General features: G+C 40.7%; 1 protein-coding gene across 8 annotated transcripts in view; it reads right to left on the bottom strand.

Moving 5' to 3' along the window:
- Positions 1-724: 724 nt before the first annotated feature.
- The window catches only part of GGNBP2 (gametogenetin binding protein 2), a 44,613-nt gene continuing 27,865 nt past the window's right edge, over positions 725-17,472 (bottom strand). For 2 of the 8 annotated variants that reach the window (XM_003732953.5, XM_008996995.4), the window contains 8 exons: positions 13,567-13,776; positions 12,021-12,195; positions 9,755-9,949; positions 5,380-5,530; positions 4,869-4,994; positions 4,640-4,788; positions 2,969-3,217; positions 725-1,364 (listed from right to left, as the gene is read on the bottom strand). In XM_003732953.5, coding sequence (XP_003733001.5) covers positions 1,161-1,364; positions 2,969-3,217; positions 4,640-4,788; positions 4,869-4,994; positions 5,380-5,530; positions 9,755-9,949; positions 12,021-12,195; positions 13,567-13,776 — 1,459 coding nt within the window. In that variant the 3' untranslated portion in view covers positions 725-1,160. The remainder of the gene's footprint in view (positions 1,365-2,968; positions 3,218-4,639; positions 4,789-4,868; positions 4,995-5,379; positions 5,531-9,754; positions 9,950-12,020; positions 12,196-13,566; positions 13,777-17,472) is intronic. The other 6 variants (XM_008996994.4, XM_078373717.1, XM_008996993.4 and 3 more) reach the window with 3 other exon arrangements.

Raw genomic sequence — 17,472 nt, 5'->3', positions numbered from 1 at the left:
GAAATCTAACTAAACAGCACATAAAATTCACTCCACCTCCACTGCACAGGACTGTCCCACGATTTGTATGCTGCCAAGTATTATAAACATGTAGACACAAATCTCTAAGCATCATGTGTCTATTGAGCTATTTGACTCCATCTTTTAAATAGCAGCAAAATGCTACTCCTGGTGGGGGGGGGGGCTCTCTCCTTCAGTGCCAACAGCTGTGACAGCAGTAAACTGTAAGACCACAGGGGCTTTGTTACTGGACACCAGATAAGGCTGAACCTCACATGCACTTAGCCCAAGCCCATAATGTGGTTAACTCTCAGTGCAGCCTTCTGATCCCAGTCTTACATGTTGAGCAATTACTTATCCGGCAGCCCTTGGTTGAAATTCTGTCAAGTTTTGTTTTTATTCTAGGTCAATATTAACCTCTGAATTTAAGAAGTACTTTGTGTATGTATTAGGGAACTTTAAGTGTTAAGCAATTAAAGTCTCATGGGAAAGTAAGGTGCTAGCAAGTATTGAAAGGTATTGCAGTAAATTTATCTCTTCAAACGAAAAAGACTGGAAACTGCTTTTCTCAGTTGTCAATTCTCATCAAAGGAAGAATTTTGTCTTCAACAATCTGTATCTCTGTCTCATCCTTTTCCTACCATCAACACTAGCCAAGCACCAAGTCCACAAGTGGCAAATACTAAAATGCTGCCATACATCAAGTAGAAACATGTACACCCAATTTTACTGTGCGTATTAATAAATATGCTTTATTTTAAATTTTGCACATTGCGCTTTAACATTACATCCAAACATTTCGCAAGTGGATGTCTACTTTGTAAAACCATATATTCAGCTCATTGTCATTTCTGTACAGAATTATAAGTACAACATTACTTTTTGCCACTAAGTTGCTTTAGTAAGTCTCACAGGAAGAGAAACATTTAATGAAAAGAGATGGCTTAAATCATATGGCAGGCCTGTGCAGCCACGCAACTAAAGACACAAGCCTGAAGAAAGAACAAACTAATGAGGATACCTCCACCGACTCCCAAAACAAGAAAGAATCACATTTAAGATAAAATTTTGCTATAAGTCACTAAATTAAGAGTTTTTCGAAAGAGAAGGCGCAGTAGTCATCATGAGTGTTTCATTGAAAGACAGAGTATTTTATTTATTTAATTTGCTCCAGCCGTTGTCAACCAGCCACTACAAATGGGCCTCTTGTGATCATTTAAGCGGCAGTATTTATTAAATTTCTCCTTCAGATGCTGTCGGTATTGTTCTCTATTGCTGTAGAAAGACTGGTTATTAGCCATAAATGACTGTATTTCATCTTGTGAGATAAAGATTTCCTCATCTGAAGTACATTCAGACTCATCCTGTAAATTAAAGCAGTAGTTAGGACTATGACTTAAGAATGCAAAATGCTAGGTCATGGAGGAGGACAGCTAAAAATTAAAGCAGTCTAGCTTTTTAGTTTCAATTCAGTCACATAAAGCCTTTAAATGGAGTGTTTGCAGAATAAACATCATGTCATTTGTCTAACAAAGTATCTGGAATGTATAATTTCTCCTAGAAGCCTATGAACCTAGCAAACTACCATCATACCTTGGCCTTAAAAAAAAAAGATGTTACAACTAGTTACACCACATTTTAAGTGGCTAAACTTATCTCTAGCTAGCCCTACCATGTAACATCCATCTCTAATAAACATTTACAAACTAAGTAAAAGACAACCATTTTTAAGAAATACGTTACACAGCATCACCATTAAACTTTTACAACCATTAAAACTTTTTAAACATTAAACTTATACTGGCAGGGCTCACACCTGTAATCCCAGCATTTTGGGAGGCTGAGGCATGAGAATCGCTTGACCCCGGGAGGCAGAGGCTGCAGTGAGCCAAGACTGCACCACTGCAGTCTAGCCTGGGCAACAGAGCGAGACCCTTCAAAAATAAAAAACTAGTATTCCAAAGGATTTCTTCATCAGGACTCTAATGGAAAAAACACCACTTTTCTTCCTCTTCCCCTCCTCCAAAGGCCACCTACACTATGCACTGGATCAGTTGGAAACAGGTAAAACATCTCAGGAATTGAAGTCTTATCCTACATGACACCTAAAAGAAAGCATAGTATATGCTAGTTCAGAAAGTATATTCTTTCTGGTCTGGAAGGGTGGCTACCATAAATTGCCAATCAGAAAGGCCAAGTTTGCTTACAGTAACCTGCTTCAAGAAGGCAGACTCCTGAACAAAATGCTACCTCTATCTTTTCTCCCAACTACAGACGGTCCTCACTTACAATGGTTGCACTCGGAATTTTTTTTACTTTACACTGGGGTTTTATTGGGGTGTTGAATGTATTTTCAACTCAGCAATATTTATGAGTTATAATGGGTTTACTGGAATGTAACCCCACTGTAACTCAAGGAGTTCCTGTAACGTCTTCTACTGAGAAAGAGGCGGCCATGGAAACGTGTTCCAGAGTAGTTGTATAAACCATAAGTGGAAGGGCAGAAATGAAGTCCCCAAAGAATAAGGAAACACTATGCTTAATTTCTCTTTCTTTTCTTTTTCTTTCTTTCTTTCTTTTCTCTCTCTCTCTTTTTTTTTTAGACAGAGTCTTGCGCTGGAGTGCCTCACTGCAACCTATACCTCTCAGGTTCAAGAGATTCTCCTGCCTCAGCCTCCCAAGTAGCTGGGACTATAGGCGTGCCACCATGCTTGGCTAATTTTTTTTATTTTTTAGTAGAGACAGGGTTTCACCATAGTGGCCAGGCTGGTCTCGATCTCTTGACCTTGTGATCTGCCTGCCTCAGCCTCAAGTGCTGGGATTACAGGTTTGAGCCACCAAGCCGGGCCCCCTTAATTTCTTAAAAGCTTCCTTCCACTACCTACCTTAAGCCCTCAAATACTATCCCCTCCCACATTCACCCCATTCCTGAACAATGATGTACAATAAGACCTCATGGAATACTTACAAGGAGTTCAACTAAGCTCTTGGCACCTTTTCTGGAATCAGGACCAAACAATGTTTCTGTAGGTTCTGCAAGCTGTGGTACATTTTTTCTATGTTCAAACCAAGGCAGTGGCTGCCCACCCTTTTCAGAGCTGCAACAGCTTTCAGGATGTGTATCTTTGGTCTTGTCACGGTGAAACACTGTGTGCGTGGTATTTCCTGAGGTCTCTCGATTACCTGGATCTGTAATACAGCTTCCAAGCTTCTGGATCTGATACCACAGCAAAAGATTTCACAGGTTAAAAGGCATGAAATAATAGCAGTTATTCTTTTTTTTGAGACCGAGTTTCACTTTTATTGCCCAAGCTGGAGTTGCGAGGCTCACTGCAACCTCTGCCTCCCAGGTTCAACCAATTATCCTGCCTCAGCCTCTCGAGTAGCTGGGATTACAGGCATGTGCCACCACACCCAGCTAATTTTTTGTATTTTTTTTTTTTTTTTTTGAGGCGACATTTCGCTCTTGTTACCCAGGGTGGAGTGCAATGGCACGATCTTGGCTCACCGCAACCTCCGCCCCCTGGGTTCAGGCAATTCTCCTGCCTCAGCCTCCTGAGTAGCTGGGATTACAGACACACGCCACCATGCCCAGGTAATTTTTTGTAGTTTTTAGTAGAGACGGGATTTCACCATATTGACCAGGATGTTCTCAATCTGCCGACCTCGTGATCTACCCGCCTCGGCCTCCTAAAGTGCTGGGACTACAGGCTTGAGCCACCGCACCGGGCCTTTTTTGTATTTTTAGTAGAGACGGGGTTTCCCCATGTTGGTCAGGCTGGTCTTAAACTCCTGACCTCAGGTGATTCACCTGCCTTGGCCTCCCAAAGTGCTGGAATTACAGGCATGAACCACCACACCCGGTCAGCAATTATTTTTATTTAAAAAAAAAAAAAAAAAAAAAGCCATGCACAGTGGCTCACTCCTGTAATCCCAGCACTTTGGGAGGCCGAGGCAGGTGAATCACTTGAGGTCAGGAGTTCAAGACCAGCCTGGCCAACATGGTGAAACCCCATCTCTATTAAAAACACAAAAATTAGCCAGCGATGGTGGCTTGCGCATCTAATCCCAGCTACTCGAAAAGCTGAGGTAGGAGAATTGCTTGAACCTGGGAGGCAGAAGTTGCAGTGAGCCAAGATTACACCACTGCACTCTAGCATGGGCGACAGAGTAAGACTTCATCTAAAAAAATAAAAAAAGAAAATTTAAAAATCCTGACATTGTATTAAACCTTTAGAAGGAATACTGAGTAATAGCAGAAGCTGGCATTCATTTACAAGGCAGTTACTATGCACTAGACACTATGCCGCACCTGCCAATATATAGTCACTTCACCTTCATAGAATTTAATATGATAGGGACTAAAACAATTGTTTTAAGATTACATAGCTTACAAATTTAAAAGAATAAAAAAAGAGGTGAATTTATGACTCACAAGGACTGTTGGACAAACGACCACATCTCTCTCTCCCCACAACACATACTCTCACAAGATGAGCAACCAATGGAACTGCATAAAGCACTCATTCTAAAAAAAGTAAATCCTAGCAGCTAAGCTGCACATATGCCACTCCAAGGAAAACGTGTGTTCTCTCCTCAACAGCAAAGGTTTAAGAATTACAAGTTACGACACACTTACATGTTCATCACATTTCAATATCTTGCTTTTCTTTTTCTTCTTTTTATTTTTTCCTTTTGTGTTGTTCTCTTCAGAATTTGCCCAACATTCAACACAACTATCACCGTCATCCTCTTTGTCTTCACAGTGATGAACACAGGAGTCATCGCCTGCAGAATCAATAATCCTTACTTATGCTCTTACGTCAGCCATGTAGTAGAACTAACTGGGAAACTTAATGCGAACCTACCGTGTTCATCATGATTACAAATGCCTTCAGTGCAGGCAACATCCGAACCCTCCCGAGAACCTGTTTCACTCCCTTCCATGCTAGATGAATATCCACAATCACTACCATTACAGTGTGGAGATAAGCCTGAGAATAAATCAAATGAGAGTTACAATTAACATACCAATAAGCCTATTAGGACAAAGAGTGAACCCACTGGGGACCACAGAAAAATCTCATAATTAATGGCTTATTTAACGTAGAACATTTCCAATGAAGGATTTTTTTAAAGTAGAAAGCAAATTAAATAATGAAAATATGATTAAAATTTTACCATTTTTTTTTTTTGTCAAAAAATACTTCAAAGAACATAAAGGAAACATTAAGTATCTGACTAAATTATATTAAACTCTTGGGACTATAAAGCAGTTTTAAATTTCTAGCTCACAGAATCTCTAAAAGCTTTTACATTTAACAGTAAGAAAAAATAGAGGAGTTAAAAGTTGATTTTAAAAAGAAATTATTTGCTTACCTTTCTTTATTTTAGGGGACCCCAAAAGATTGCCACTGCTAGGACAGGTACATGACGTATTTTCATTGGTAACAATTACTTCTACACAAGTATTACCATCTTCAGTGCTGCCACAGGCTTTGCAGCTGCTATTTTCTATGAAGTCTGTTTCCTTTAAGGATCAACATTAAGAGACAGTAAAAAGCTTTACTCCATAACAGCTACACTTTATTCCCTAGGTCAAACTATTTTCATCATAATATTAAGATAGTATGGCATTTTCACTGTACTGACACTTACATAATACTAAGATATTATGTACATAATTCTAAGATATTAAGGCGTTTTCACTGTACAGACACACTGACAGTAAAAAGGCAATGGTGGGTAAAGGTATTAGTCCTTAACACAAATCAAGACAGTGGCAACCAAAGTGTACTAAGAGTCACTGTATTCTTTAATTGTCAAGTACTCACACAAAAATAGATATTCCACTTATGAATGTCTTTGAGGAAGCTGCAAAAATATTAATTGTATTAGGTATCAACCACGAATACATATACTTTTTCCTTTTTTTTTAAACGTAGGGTCTCCCTCTGTCACCTAGGCTAGAGTACAGTGGTACACTCATGGCTTACTGCAGCCTCAAAAACTCCTGGGCTCAAGCAATCCTCCTGCCTCAGCTTTTGAAGTAGATAGGAGTACAGAAGCCTGCCACAACACCTAATTTTTGTACTCCTTTGTAGAGATGGGGTTTCGTTACGTTGCCCAGGCTAGTCTTGAATTCCTGACCTTAAGCAATCCATCTGCCACAGCTTCCGGAAGTGCTAGAATTACAGGCATGAGCCACCACATCCTGCCAACAAAAATCTTTTTAATAGTCTATGTGATAAACGGGAAGTATGCTTAAAGCACTTCTGTTGCAGCTGTCTCAAGGAAACATACTTGTGCAACTTTTTTCATTGCAAGCTGAAGTTTTTTTCCTGGAACATCAAGTTCACTTGAAAGAACGAGAGACAAACTATGGTTATTCAGACTTGGATATTTAGCAGGCATTTCCTCAAAAATGAATGAAGTCAGTTACTTCGAGGGAAACAATAACTGTTATCAATGATAAAATTCAAACTTGGAAACAACAATCAGAATTTTGGCCTTGCAACCAACAGTATTATGAACTTGAAGCTTCCTAATACTGGACTTTTCTGACCTGCATAACTCAGTGAACCAGTATCTTTGAAATAAAATTCCAATGCATGATGTTACGAAACAATGCATGAGTAAAAGCTATTCAAAGTCCAATATAGTCCAATGGATTCTAATTTAACAGAGTACAGAAGGTCATTGATAAGATGTGAAATTCCACGTTACAATCAATCTTTTAGAAACTACCACTGGTCAAAGGGTAGAATCAAAGAATATCCACAACTAGCTAAAAAGGTTTATATTAAAATACTGCTCCCAACCAGGTGCAGTGGCTCACTCCTGTAATCCCAGCACTTTGAGAGGCTGAAGCAAGCAAACTGCCTAAGCTCAGGAGCTCGAAATCAGCCTGCGCAACATGGCAAAACCCATCTCTACTATAAATACAAAAAAAATTAGCTAAGTATGTTGGTAGGCGCCTGTAGTCCCAGCTACTCAGGAGGCTGAGGGAGGAGAATCGCCTGAATCCAGGAGGCGGAGGTTGCAGTGAGCCAAGATCATGCCACTGCAATCCAGCATGGATGACAGAGAGCGACTCTGTCTCCAAAATAAAATAAAATAAAATAAAATAATATTGCTCCCTTTTCCTACCATATATATAGCTGTGTGACTAGACTTTCTTCCTATGCTTCAACTAAACCAATAAATGGAAACAGATTTAATGCAGAAGCAGATATAAGAATCTAGCTTAGGCCAGGTACAGTGGCTCACACCTGTAACCCCAGCACTTTGGGAGGCCAAAGTGGGCAGATCACGAGGTCAGGAGTTCAAGACCAGCCTGGCCAACATGGTGAAACCCCATCTCCACTAAAAATACAAAAAATTAGCCGAGTGTGGTGGTACATGCCTATAATCCCAGCTACTCAGGATGCTGAGGCAGAAGAATCGCTTGAACCCAGGAGGTAGAAGATGCACTGAGCGGAGATTGCATCATTGTACTCCAGCCTGAGTGACAGCAAGACTCCATCTCAAAAAATAAAATAAAATAAAGGAATCTAGCTTATTCTTCTCATTCATTTTATTTAGGAAAGTTATTTTTGAAAAAATATTTAGTTCACATTATTTTTGAAGGAATAGTTTAAAATTTCTCTTTTAATTTCTAATACAGTAAATATTGGTAAGTATAACCCACATAAACCAAAGCTCATCGAGTACCTGAATATTTACAAATGTAAAGGGATCCTAAGACCAAAAGTTGAGAAATGCTCCAGGTCATGCACAGAGGTGACCTTCTACATTTTGACATCGATCTAACAGTATATGAAAGCCAGGTAAAGAAATAACTACCCAATATCATCTTTAGAAAACAAAGACATGACATTAAAAATTCTAGCACATACAGACTATAGTAGGAAAAAAGCTGATATAAAAACTGCAGGAGAAAAGCATAGTAAAAATGCCCAAATCTAGCAAACAGCAATACAGTTAACCCTCCATATCTGTGGGTTCTGCATCCATAAATTCAACCAACCAAGGTTCAAAAATATTTGGGTGGAAAAATCAAGCTGCATCTGTATTGAACATGTACAGACTTTTTTCTTGTCCTTATTTCCTAAACAATACAGTGTAACAACTATTTGTACAGCTTTTATTCATTTATTTTGAGACAAGAGTCTCATTCTGTGGCCCAGACTGGAATGCAGTGGCGGCGATCTCAGCTCACTGCAACCTCTGCCTCCTGGGTTCAAGAAATGTTCATGCCTCAGCCTCCCAAGTAACTGGGATTACACGCAGGAGCTGCCATGCCAAGCCCTACATAACTTTTACATTGCATTAGGTATTATAATTTAGATATGATTTAAGAATATCAAGAGGTCAGGCACAGTGGTTCATGCCTATAATTCTACCACTTTGGGAGGCTGAGATGGGAGAATTGCTTGAGTCCACAAGCTCAAGACCGGCCTGAACAACATGGTGAAACTATCTCTCTACAAAAAATTAGCTGGGCCTCGTGGGGTGCATCTGTAATCCCAGCTACTTGGGAGGCTGAGGTGTGAAGAAGACTTGAGCCTGGGAGATCAAAACTGCAGTGAGCCATGATTATGCTACTGCACTCCAGCCTGGGTAACAGAGTGAGACCCTGGCTCAGAAATAAAGTATAAGGAGGATGTGCATAGACTATATGCGAATACTACATATACCATTTTACATCAGGGACTTGAGCATCTGCAGACTTTGGTATCTGCAAGAAGTCCTGGAACCAACACCACAGATACCAAGGGACGACTACACTTTTTTTTTTTGTAAATGAAAAAAAGGCCAGGCGCAGTGGCTCACACCTGTAATCCCAGCACTTTGGGAGGCCGGGGCAGGAGGATCACAGTCAGGAGTTTGAGACCATCCAGGCCAACAGAGTAAAACTCTGTCTCTAAGGGCCAGGCGCGGTGGCTCAAGCCTGTAATCCCAGCACTTTGGGAGGCCGAGGCGGGTGGATCACGAGGTCAAGAGATCGAGACCATCCTGATCAACTTGGTGAAACCCCGTCTCTACTAAAAAAAAAATACAAAAAAATTAGCTAGGCATGGTGGCGCGTGCCTGTAATCCCAGCTACTCAGGTGGCTGAGGCAGGAGAATTGCCTGAACCCAGGAGGCGGAGGTTGCGGTGAGCCGAGATGGTGCCATTGCACTCCAGCCTGGGTAACAAGAGCGAAACTCCATCTGAAAAAAACAAAACAAAACAAAACAAAAAACCATCTCTAATTTTAAAAAAAAGAGAGAGCAAGCCAGGGATCTCATTATGTTGTCCAGGCTGGTCTCAAACTCCTGGGCTCAAGTGATCCTCCAACCTGAGCCTCCCAAAGTGCTGGGATGTTACAGGCGTGAGCCACCCTAACTAGTCTGCGCTTCTATCTAAAAGCAATACGTACATACTTAAGAGTTGATATTGGCCAGGTGCAGTGGCTCACACCTATAATCCCAGCACCTCAGGAGGCCAAAACGAGGCAGATTATGTGAGGTCGGGAGCTCGAGATCAGCCTGACCAACATGGAGAAACCCTGTAATTACTAAAAATACAAAATTAGCTGGGTGTGGTGGCACCTGTGTGTAATCCCAGCTACTCAGGAGGCTGAGGCAGGAGAATCACTTGAACCCAGGAGGCAGAGGTTGTGGTGAGCCGAGATCACACCATTGCACTCCAGACGGGGCAACAAGAGCAAAACTCTGTCTCAAAAAAGACATTATTAAGAAATATTACCATCTCTTGGCTTACTTCCTTTTCTTCTGCTGTTTGTAAGGGAGTAGGAATATCACACACACACTTATTTTTTCGTCTATTCTTCCGTTTTTGGCGTTTCTTTTCTTGCTTGAGTTCTCTTACTCGTTCCTCTTCTGAAAATTCCTCACAAAGTTGTTCCAATCTGCTAATACCCTGTACTTCTTCCACGGTCATCTATTATAAAAACAAGGTTGAGGGTGAGTATTGGTCAGAACTTCTTTTGTTTTCTATGGTAATATACACACTCCTATTCCAAACCAGCAACATTCTGGTTTTAAATTTCAGACTTCTTTTTTTTTTGAGATAGTCTCACTCTGTCGCGCAGGTTGGAGTGCAATGGCACCGTCTCGGCTCACTGCAACCTCCACCACCTGGGTTCAAGCCATTCTCCTGCCTCAGCCTCCTGAGTAGCTACGACCACAGGTGCACATCACCACACCGGTTGATTTTTGTATTTTTAGTAGAGATGGGTTTTTGCCATGATGACCAAGCTGATCCTGAACTCCTGGCCTCAAGTGATCCACCTGCCTTGGCCTCCCAAAACGCTGTGATTATAGGTGTGAGCCACCATACCTGGCCTAAATTTCAGAATTTTAATATAGCAAAAGTAAATATACCATTTCCTCACATAATGAAAAAACTATTTAACCTGATTACATGACCTAATCTCTGAAGGCACAAAAATACAAAGAGAAAAAGAATAAGGGCTGGACATAGTGGCTCACACCTGTAATCCCAACACTTTGGGAGGCCGAGGCAGGAGGATCACGAGGTCAGGAGTTTGAGACCAGCCTGACCAACATGGTGAAACCCCATCTCTACTAAAAATACAAAAATCAGCCAGGCATGGTGGGGTGCACCTGTAATCTCAGCTACTCAGAAGACTGAAGAAGGAGAATCGCTTGAACCCAGGAGACCGAAGTTGCAGTGAGCTGAGACTGCGCGGCTGCACTCCAACCTGGGAGACAGAGCGAGACAATCAAAAAAAAAGAAATGTGTTCACCAACTACTACAAACTTCCTCAGACTCTTCAGAACCAGATACTTAAAGTTCATGGATGGACTTCTAGAATTCTGGAATTTATAGATTTCATCCTATTCTCATATGGGACCAACGACCCAGTTAAAGGGTTACAACTGTGCTCTAATATATACAAAATACTTACTAGCCAAATATGTATGTTCTATATATTATATTTTTTAAAAGTTACCAATTTACAAGCACTAAACCCAATACTTACATTACAAAGTACCCTCAGTGTGCTTCTAAAAAGTAATTCTTATATTATGGCATTCACACAGCATTTACTTCATTTTATTGCATATTAGTAGGCTAAATGAAACTTACCAAAGGCTTTTAAATTTCTTCATCTTTGGCTGCATTTAACTTTTCACTAGTTATGTTCTTTGAGATGGAGTTTTGCTCTTGTTGCCCAGGCTGGAGTACAATGGCATGACCTTGGCTCACTGCAACCTCTGCCTCCCGGGTTCAACTGATTCTCCTGTCTCAGCCTCCCAAGTGGCAGGGACTATAGGCACATGCCACTATGCCTGGCTAATTTTTGTATTTTTAGTAGAGACAGTCTCGAACTCCTGACCTTGGGTGATTTGCCTGCCTTGGCCTCCCAAAGTGCTGGGATTACAGACGTGAGCCACCACACCCAGCCTCACTAGTTATGTTTCACAGCAGCATCTTGTTAGTCATCTTCAGTTTTCCACTCTAAGAACATCTGAAAATCAAGGCTGGCCAAGTAACAGGCTTAAAAAATTTCTGGCTGAGCATAGTGGCTCACACCTGTAATACACTTTAGGAGGCTGAGGTGGGCAGATCACGAGGTCAAAAGATTGAGACCATCCTGGCCAACATGATGAAAGCCCGTCTACTAAAAATACAAAAAAATTAGCTGGGTATGGTGGCGCTCACCTGCAGTCCCAGCTACTTGGGAGGCTGAGGCAGGAGAACTGCAAAAATCCAGGAGGCAGAGGTTGCAGTGAGCCGAGATCACCTGACTGCACTCCAGCCTGGTGACAGAGTGAGACTCCGTCTCAAAAAAAATTTTTTTTTAATCCAGCAACTTCTTCTAAATCCCAGTTCCCCAGATGACCCCCCTGCTCCAACCCAAAGCCATGTAACAACATCCAGCCAAAGCCATAAAACTCTATCAGTGATGGATCAAAGCCCTTTGAGGCTTACATTAAGATTCAGTCCAATAACGTGACTAAGCAATCTCAGACACTGTTCCTACCTCAAAACTCTTGCGTAAAGCATCAACACCAAGATAGAAAAGCATCTGCCATGTCTGCTCTTCTGCCCGTAGTTTTTGCCAGATTCGATGCAGTCTTTCATAAAGATGAATTCCCAAGCAGGTCAGAACTTCTTCTTGAGCTATATCTATTGTCTTTGCATGCCTTTCTCTTCGCCTATAAAAGAGAATAATCACACATTAATTCCTAGTACCTTTAAATGAAGCAGTAAAAGATGGATAACACAGCTGCAAGTTTAAGCTTTAAACACAATTTGCTTATCTAATAACAAGACAGTTATACATTTACACTCAATGTATATGTAAATATACAAGCAAACATGTCTATAACCAATGAGAAATACACATGCAAGTACAACTTAGTCCTCGTATTGCTAAAAATAAGGTAATTCAGGAACTGCCTCTAAAGAGATGGGTTTAAGGCACAGGGCAATCACACAGAAGTATCCAGCTCAAAGCAGACATAATAATTCTTTTCACTTTCCAATTATAAAAAAAACATTTTTTTCCTTCATTTGGTTTTTTGTTTTGAGGGGGAATGAAGAAAGGCAATGGCAAAGTGATTCAATCATGGGCAAAAATTCTCCAGGCCAGTCTTTACAAGTGTTCACAGGTGATAAAAAAAAAAGGCCTTTGTATTCTAAAATGCTTAGCAGAAAATAGGCACTCAAATGAGGGTTGATACCCTAAACACAAAAGGAAATGGATTTGACTTATTCTATGAACATCATCTGATTTTCTTTTTACAACAAAGCCAGAGATAATACTTTAGGTTTCTATGTAGTAATAATAATATAATATACACAGTTCATGAATTACATTCAATAAGGTATCTCTTAACCCCCTACTGCAAAGATCTCACTTATGCAAAAACCATTATTGTGAATAAAATTTGCGCACAATAATGCATGAATAGAGAAAAATCCCTTTTAATCATTTTCAAGTGAAAATGATAGTCTGTAACAATGAAAGCCAAAAAAGCCTGCCTCCCTTCAAGCAAGAAGTAGCAGAGGACTGAACCAAACACCAGGGAACAATTTTTCCCTATTTTCAGTCAATTAAAAAATGCATACTTTAGGGCCAGATCTGGTGGCTCACACCTGTAATCCCAATACTTTGGGAGGTCGAGGCGGGCAGATCATGAGGTCAGGAGATCGTGACCATCCTGGCTAACACAGTGAAACCTTGTCTCTACTAAAAATACAAAAATTAGCCAGGCGTGGTGGCAGCCGCCTATAGTCCCAACCACTCAGGAGGCTGAGGCAGGAGAATCGCTTGAACCCAGGAGGTGGAGGTTGCAGTAAGCCGAGATCACACCACTGCACTCCAGCCTGGATGACAGAGCGAGACTCCGTCTCAAAAAACAAAAAGAAAAAACAATGCATACTTTAAAGAGAAGCAAAATCTTTACAGGCATACCTTAATTTATACATACATCATATGTACTGAGGCAGAAGGTGATGAAAATAAATTTTCAGTAATAAAATGAAGCAAAGCGCTAGATAGCCCATTCTAGCAAATTACATACTCATACCCTCCTGCGAACTCTGGCTCAGCACGACCCAAAAGATGAGCAATGAAGTCTGTTTCACAGCAAACATGTATATGTCGTTCGTGTGGACAGCACCGCAAGCCTTCATAAAGTGCAGCACAGTAGCCCTTTTCTTTGCTGCAGTCAAGTTCACCAATGAGGATGTTGTATGCTCGGAGAACTTTATTTTTGCAATCAGTGCAAAACCTGTTGAAAAGAAAAACCTCAAAATTAAGAACTGGCTGTGCAATTATTTCATGTGGTATATAACAGTGTACAAGATGATAGCACTCTCTCCCATCTATAGTATTTTTTTAAAAACCTCCATACACACATTTAAAACATATGAATATAAGGTAAATAAAAACTTAGGGATTACATGAATACAGATAGATCTTCATTTGCCAATGATTTTTTTAACTAGAAAAACACATGGCCTGAAACAATGAGGCAGATACACACCTATTATTTCATGAAATGCATGCCCAGAAAGTATCAGTTGCCAAGAACTAGCATATCTCCACTTCAAAAGCTATTTACATAGGTCAGAAATAAAACAATAGAGGCAACGAACCAATGATTCTTGATTAGTTTGTTCTCTCTCCTTCCATCTGAAAACAGATGGTCTCTTCAGCCAGTAGACCTTGACTCCAATTTCTATTACATTTTATATTTCACTAGCTAAGCATCTGAGGGCAGGGATAGGGGCTGAGAGGGGGAGAAGAATGGGAAAGTGGTGCATGTATTTTTTAATTTACTGATTATTTCCAAAATGCCAAATTCTCTCTTCCAAAAAATGCCTATTTCTCAATAACACAATATAAACAACACATATATAGAAACTGGTTTAAACTTAAGTGTATATAATGTGGCAAAAGCATAGAAGAGTTTGTGAGTTTGTGAATTAGAGAAGGAAGAAAATTTCTTTTAGAAACTAAACATCAATCAGAAAGAATTGCAGCCTGGTTTCTTTATCTTTTAATTCCTTGAACAAGAAGTACTTGGTCTGGTGAAAAAGCCAGGCTCACAATAATAATAACTGGCTAAGAAGATTTGTTAGGTGAAACAAGGAAATTTTAATCTCTAAATTCATCTCCCAAATGAGCTCATCTATGCCTATGGCTTCAACTAACCTGTCTATAAAGACAATTTGTGACTCTGCAGCTCCGTTCAAGTCTCTGCTATTGCCTGAGGGCCAGACTCATACTGAAAAGTGGCAAGACATGACAGATGTCCAATAGGCAATACCTTAAATTCACTGCTCAAGGGCAACGCTGTTATAGTCCTATGTTCCTTCCCTATTAAGAACACGGCCATTCAGAGCCATTCAAAGTCTCCCAGGCTGGAAATCTCAGTTAACACCAACTTCTCCCTAGATCCTCCCATTAAAGGTAGAGCCAACTAGTATTCATTGTGTCTTTCTTTCTTCTCCTGTAGGTCTCTTATTTTCAATTCCCTCTGGCTTGGTTTAAGTTGCCTACGCTATTTTTTTTTTTTTTTTTTGGACAGAGTCTCTGTTGCCCAAGCTGGAGTGCGGTGGCACCATGTTAGCTCACTGCAACCTCCGCCTCCTGGATTCAATCGATCCTTATGCCTCAGCCTCCCGAGTCACTAGGATTACAGGAGCCCACTAGTGCACCCAGCTAATGTTTTGTACTTTTTAGTAGAGGAAGGGTTTGCCAAGTTGGCAAGCCTGGTTTTGAAGTTGGTCGGCCTGGTCTTGAATGCCTGCCCTCAGGTGATCTACCTGGTTCAGCCTCCCAAAGTGCTGGGATTACAGGCTTGAACCACCACACCCAGCCCACTTTTTGTTTTTTAAGCTTCTTAACTGACTTCACCGTTTCTAGAAACTTCCTAGCATTGATGCATCTCTCACACCAAAATAATTTTTCTAACACAAATCTGATTACCTCTGTCTCAGCTTAAAAACCTTTCTCTTGTTCCTATTAATACTTCTGATTTACACTCTTTTTTTTCTTGTAGACAGTTTCACTCTGTCACCCAGGGTGGAGTGCAGTGGGGTGACCTTGGGTTCAAGCGATTCTCCTGCCTTAGACTCCCCAGTAGCTGGAATTACAGGCGCCCATCCACGCCAGGCTGATTTTTGTGCTTTTAGTGAAGACCGGGTTCACCACGTTGGCCAGGTGGTCTTGAATTTCTGACCTCAAGTGATCCACCCACCTCGGCCTCCCAAAGTGCTGGGATTATAGATGTGAGCCACCTGGCCCGGCCTAGACTTCTTACTATAGTATTTACCCTTCTACTGCCATGTCTTTGTTTCGTGCATACATTTTGCTGGACCAAAAGTAGGTAACTATGTTTCTTAAAATGAATATATGGGCTGGGCACGGTTGCTCACATCTGTAATCCCAGCACTTTGGGATGCTGAGGTGGGTGCATCACCTGAGCTCAGGAGTTCAAGACTAACCCAGCCAACATAGTGAAACCCCATCTCCACTAAAAACACAAAAATCAGCCAGGTGTGGTGACTGGCCCCTGTAATTGCAGCTACTGGGGAATCTAAGCAGGAGAATCACTTGAACCCAAGATGACCCCACTGCACTCCACCCTGGGTGACAGAGTGAAACTCCATCTCAAACAAAAAATAAATATGTGTTAAATTAGAGGTTCTAAGCCCACCTCGTAAACAGAGGCAACAATGCTGACAAATAATGTTATTTTATTTCACTAAAGCTTTAAATATGGGCCAAAAATACACAAAAATTAACATAAAATGGATTAAAATGCTAAATGTTAACATCTGAAAACCAAAACTTCTAGGAAAAAACATAAGGGAAAATCTTCATGACACTGGACTGGGTGATGATTTCTTGGCTATAATACCAAAAGCACACGCACAACAAAAACAAAAAGACTACAGTCATGTGTCGCTTAACAACGGGACACATTCTGAGAAATGCATTGTTAGTTGATTTTGTTTATCAACGAAAGTCAGAGTGTACTTACACAAACTCAGATGGTGTGTTTATGTATCTTTTTAAGACGAAGTTTTGCTTTTGTTGCCTAGGCTGAAGTGCAATGGCACCATCTCAGCTCACAGCAACCTCTGCCTCCCAGGTTCAAGTGATTCTCCTGCCTCAGCCTCTTGAGTTGCTGGGATTACAGGCATGCACCACGCCAGGCTAATTTTGTATTTTTAGTAGAGATGGAGTTTCTCCATGTTGGTCAGGCTGGTCTCGAGCTCCTGACCTCAGGTGATCCGCCTGCCTCAGCCTTCCAAAGTGTTGGGATTTCAGGCGTAAGCCACTGTACCCAGCTAGTATATATACTTTTTATTTATATATTTTTTCCACATGGAAAACCAAATGTCCCAGCACCATTACTGAATATTAGTCACTTCCTCTCCTTGATCTGCAATGCCATACAGCAGGTTTCTATACACAGTATGCTCAATTATAATCTTATGGGCCCACTGTCATATATGTTATGACATCACTGACCAAAATATCATCGTGTAGCACATGACTGTACATTAAACTTAAAAACTTCTGCACAGCAAAGATGATCACCAGAGTAAAAAGGCAACCCAATGAAAGGGAAAAAATATTTGCAAGCCATACATTGAATAAGGGGTTAATAGCCAGAATATAAAGAACTACTACAACTCAATCACACACACACACACACACATACACACACACACACACACACACACACACAGCCTAATTTAAAAACGGGCAAAGCCATAAGATTGTGCTACTGCACTCCAGCCTGGGCAACAGAGCAAGATCCTGTCTCAAAAAAATAAAATAATTTAAAAGTAAATAAATAAATGGGCAAAGCATGAATAGACATTTCTCCAAAGATCATATACAAATGTCCAGCAAGCATATGAAAAGATGCTCAACATCACTAATCATCAGGAAAATGTAAATCAGAAAC

The sequence above is a fragment of the Callithrix jacchus genome, chromosome 5 (genome assembly GCF_049354715.1).
Source record: "Callithrix jacchus isolate 240 chromosome 5, calJac240_pri, whole genome shotgun sequence".
NCBI lineage: Eukaryota > Metazoa > Chordata > Mammalia > Primates > Cebidae > Callithrix > Callithrix jacchus.
This window is presented reverse-complemented; position numbering and strand designations above follow the sequence as displayed.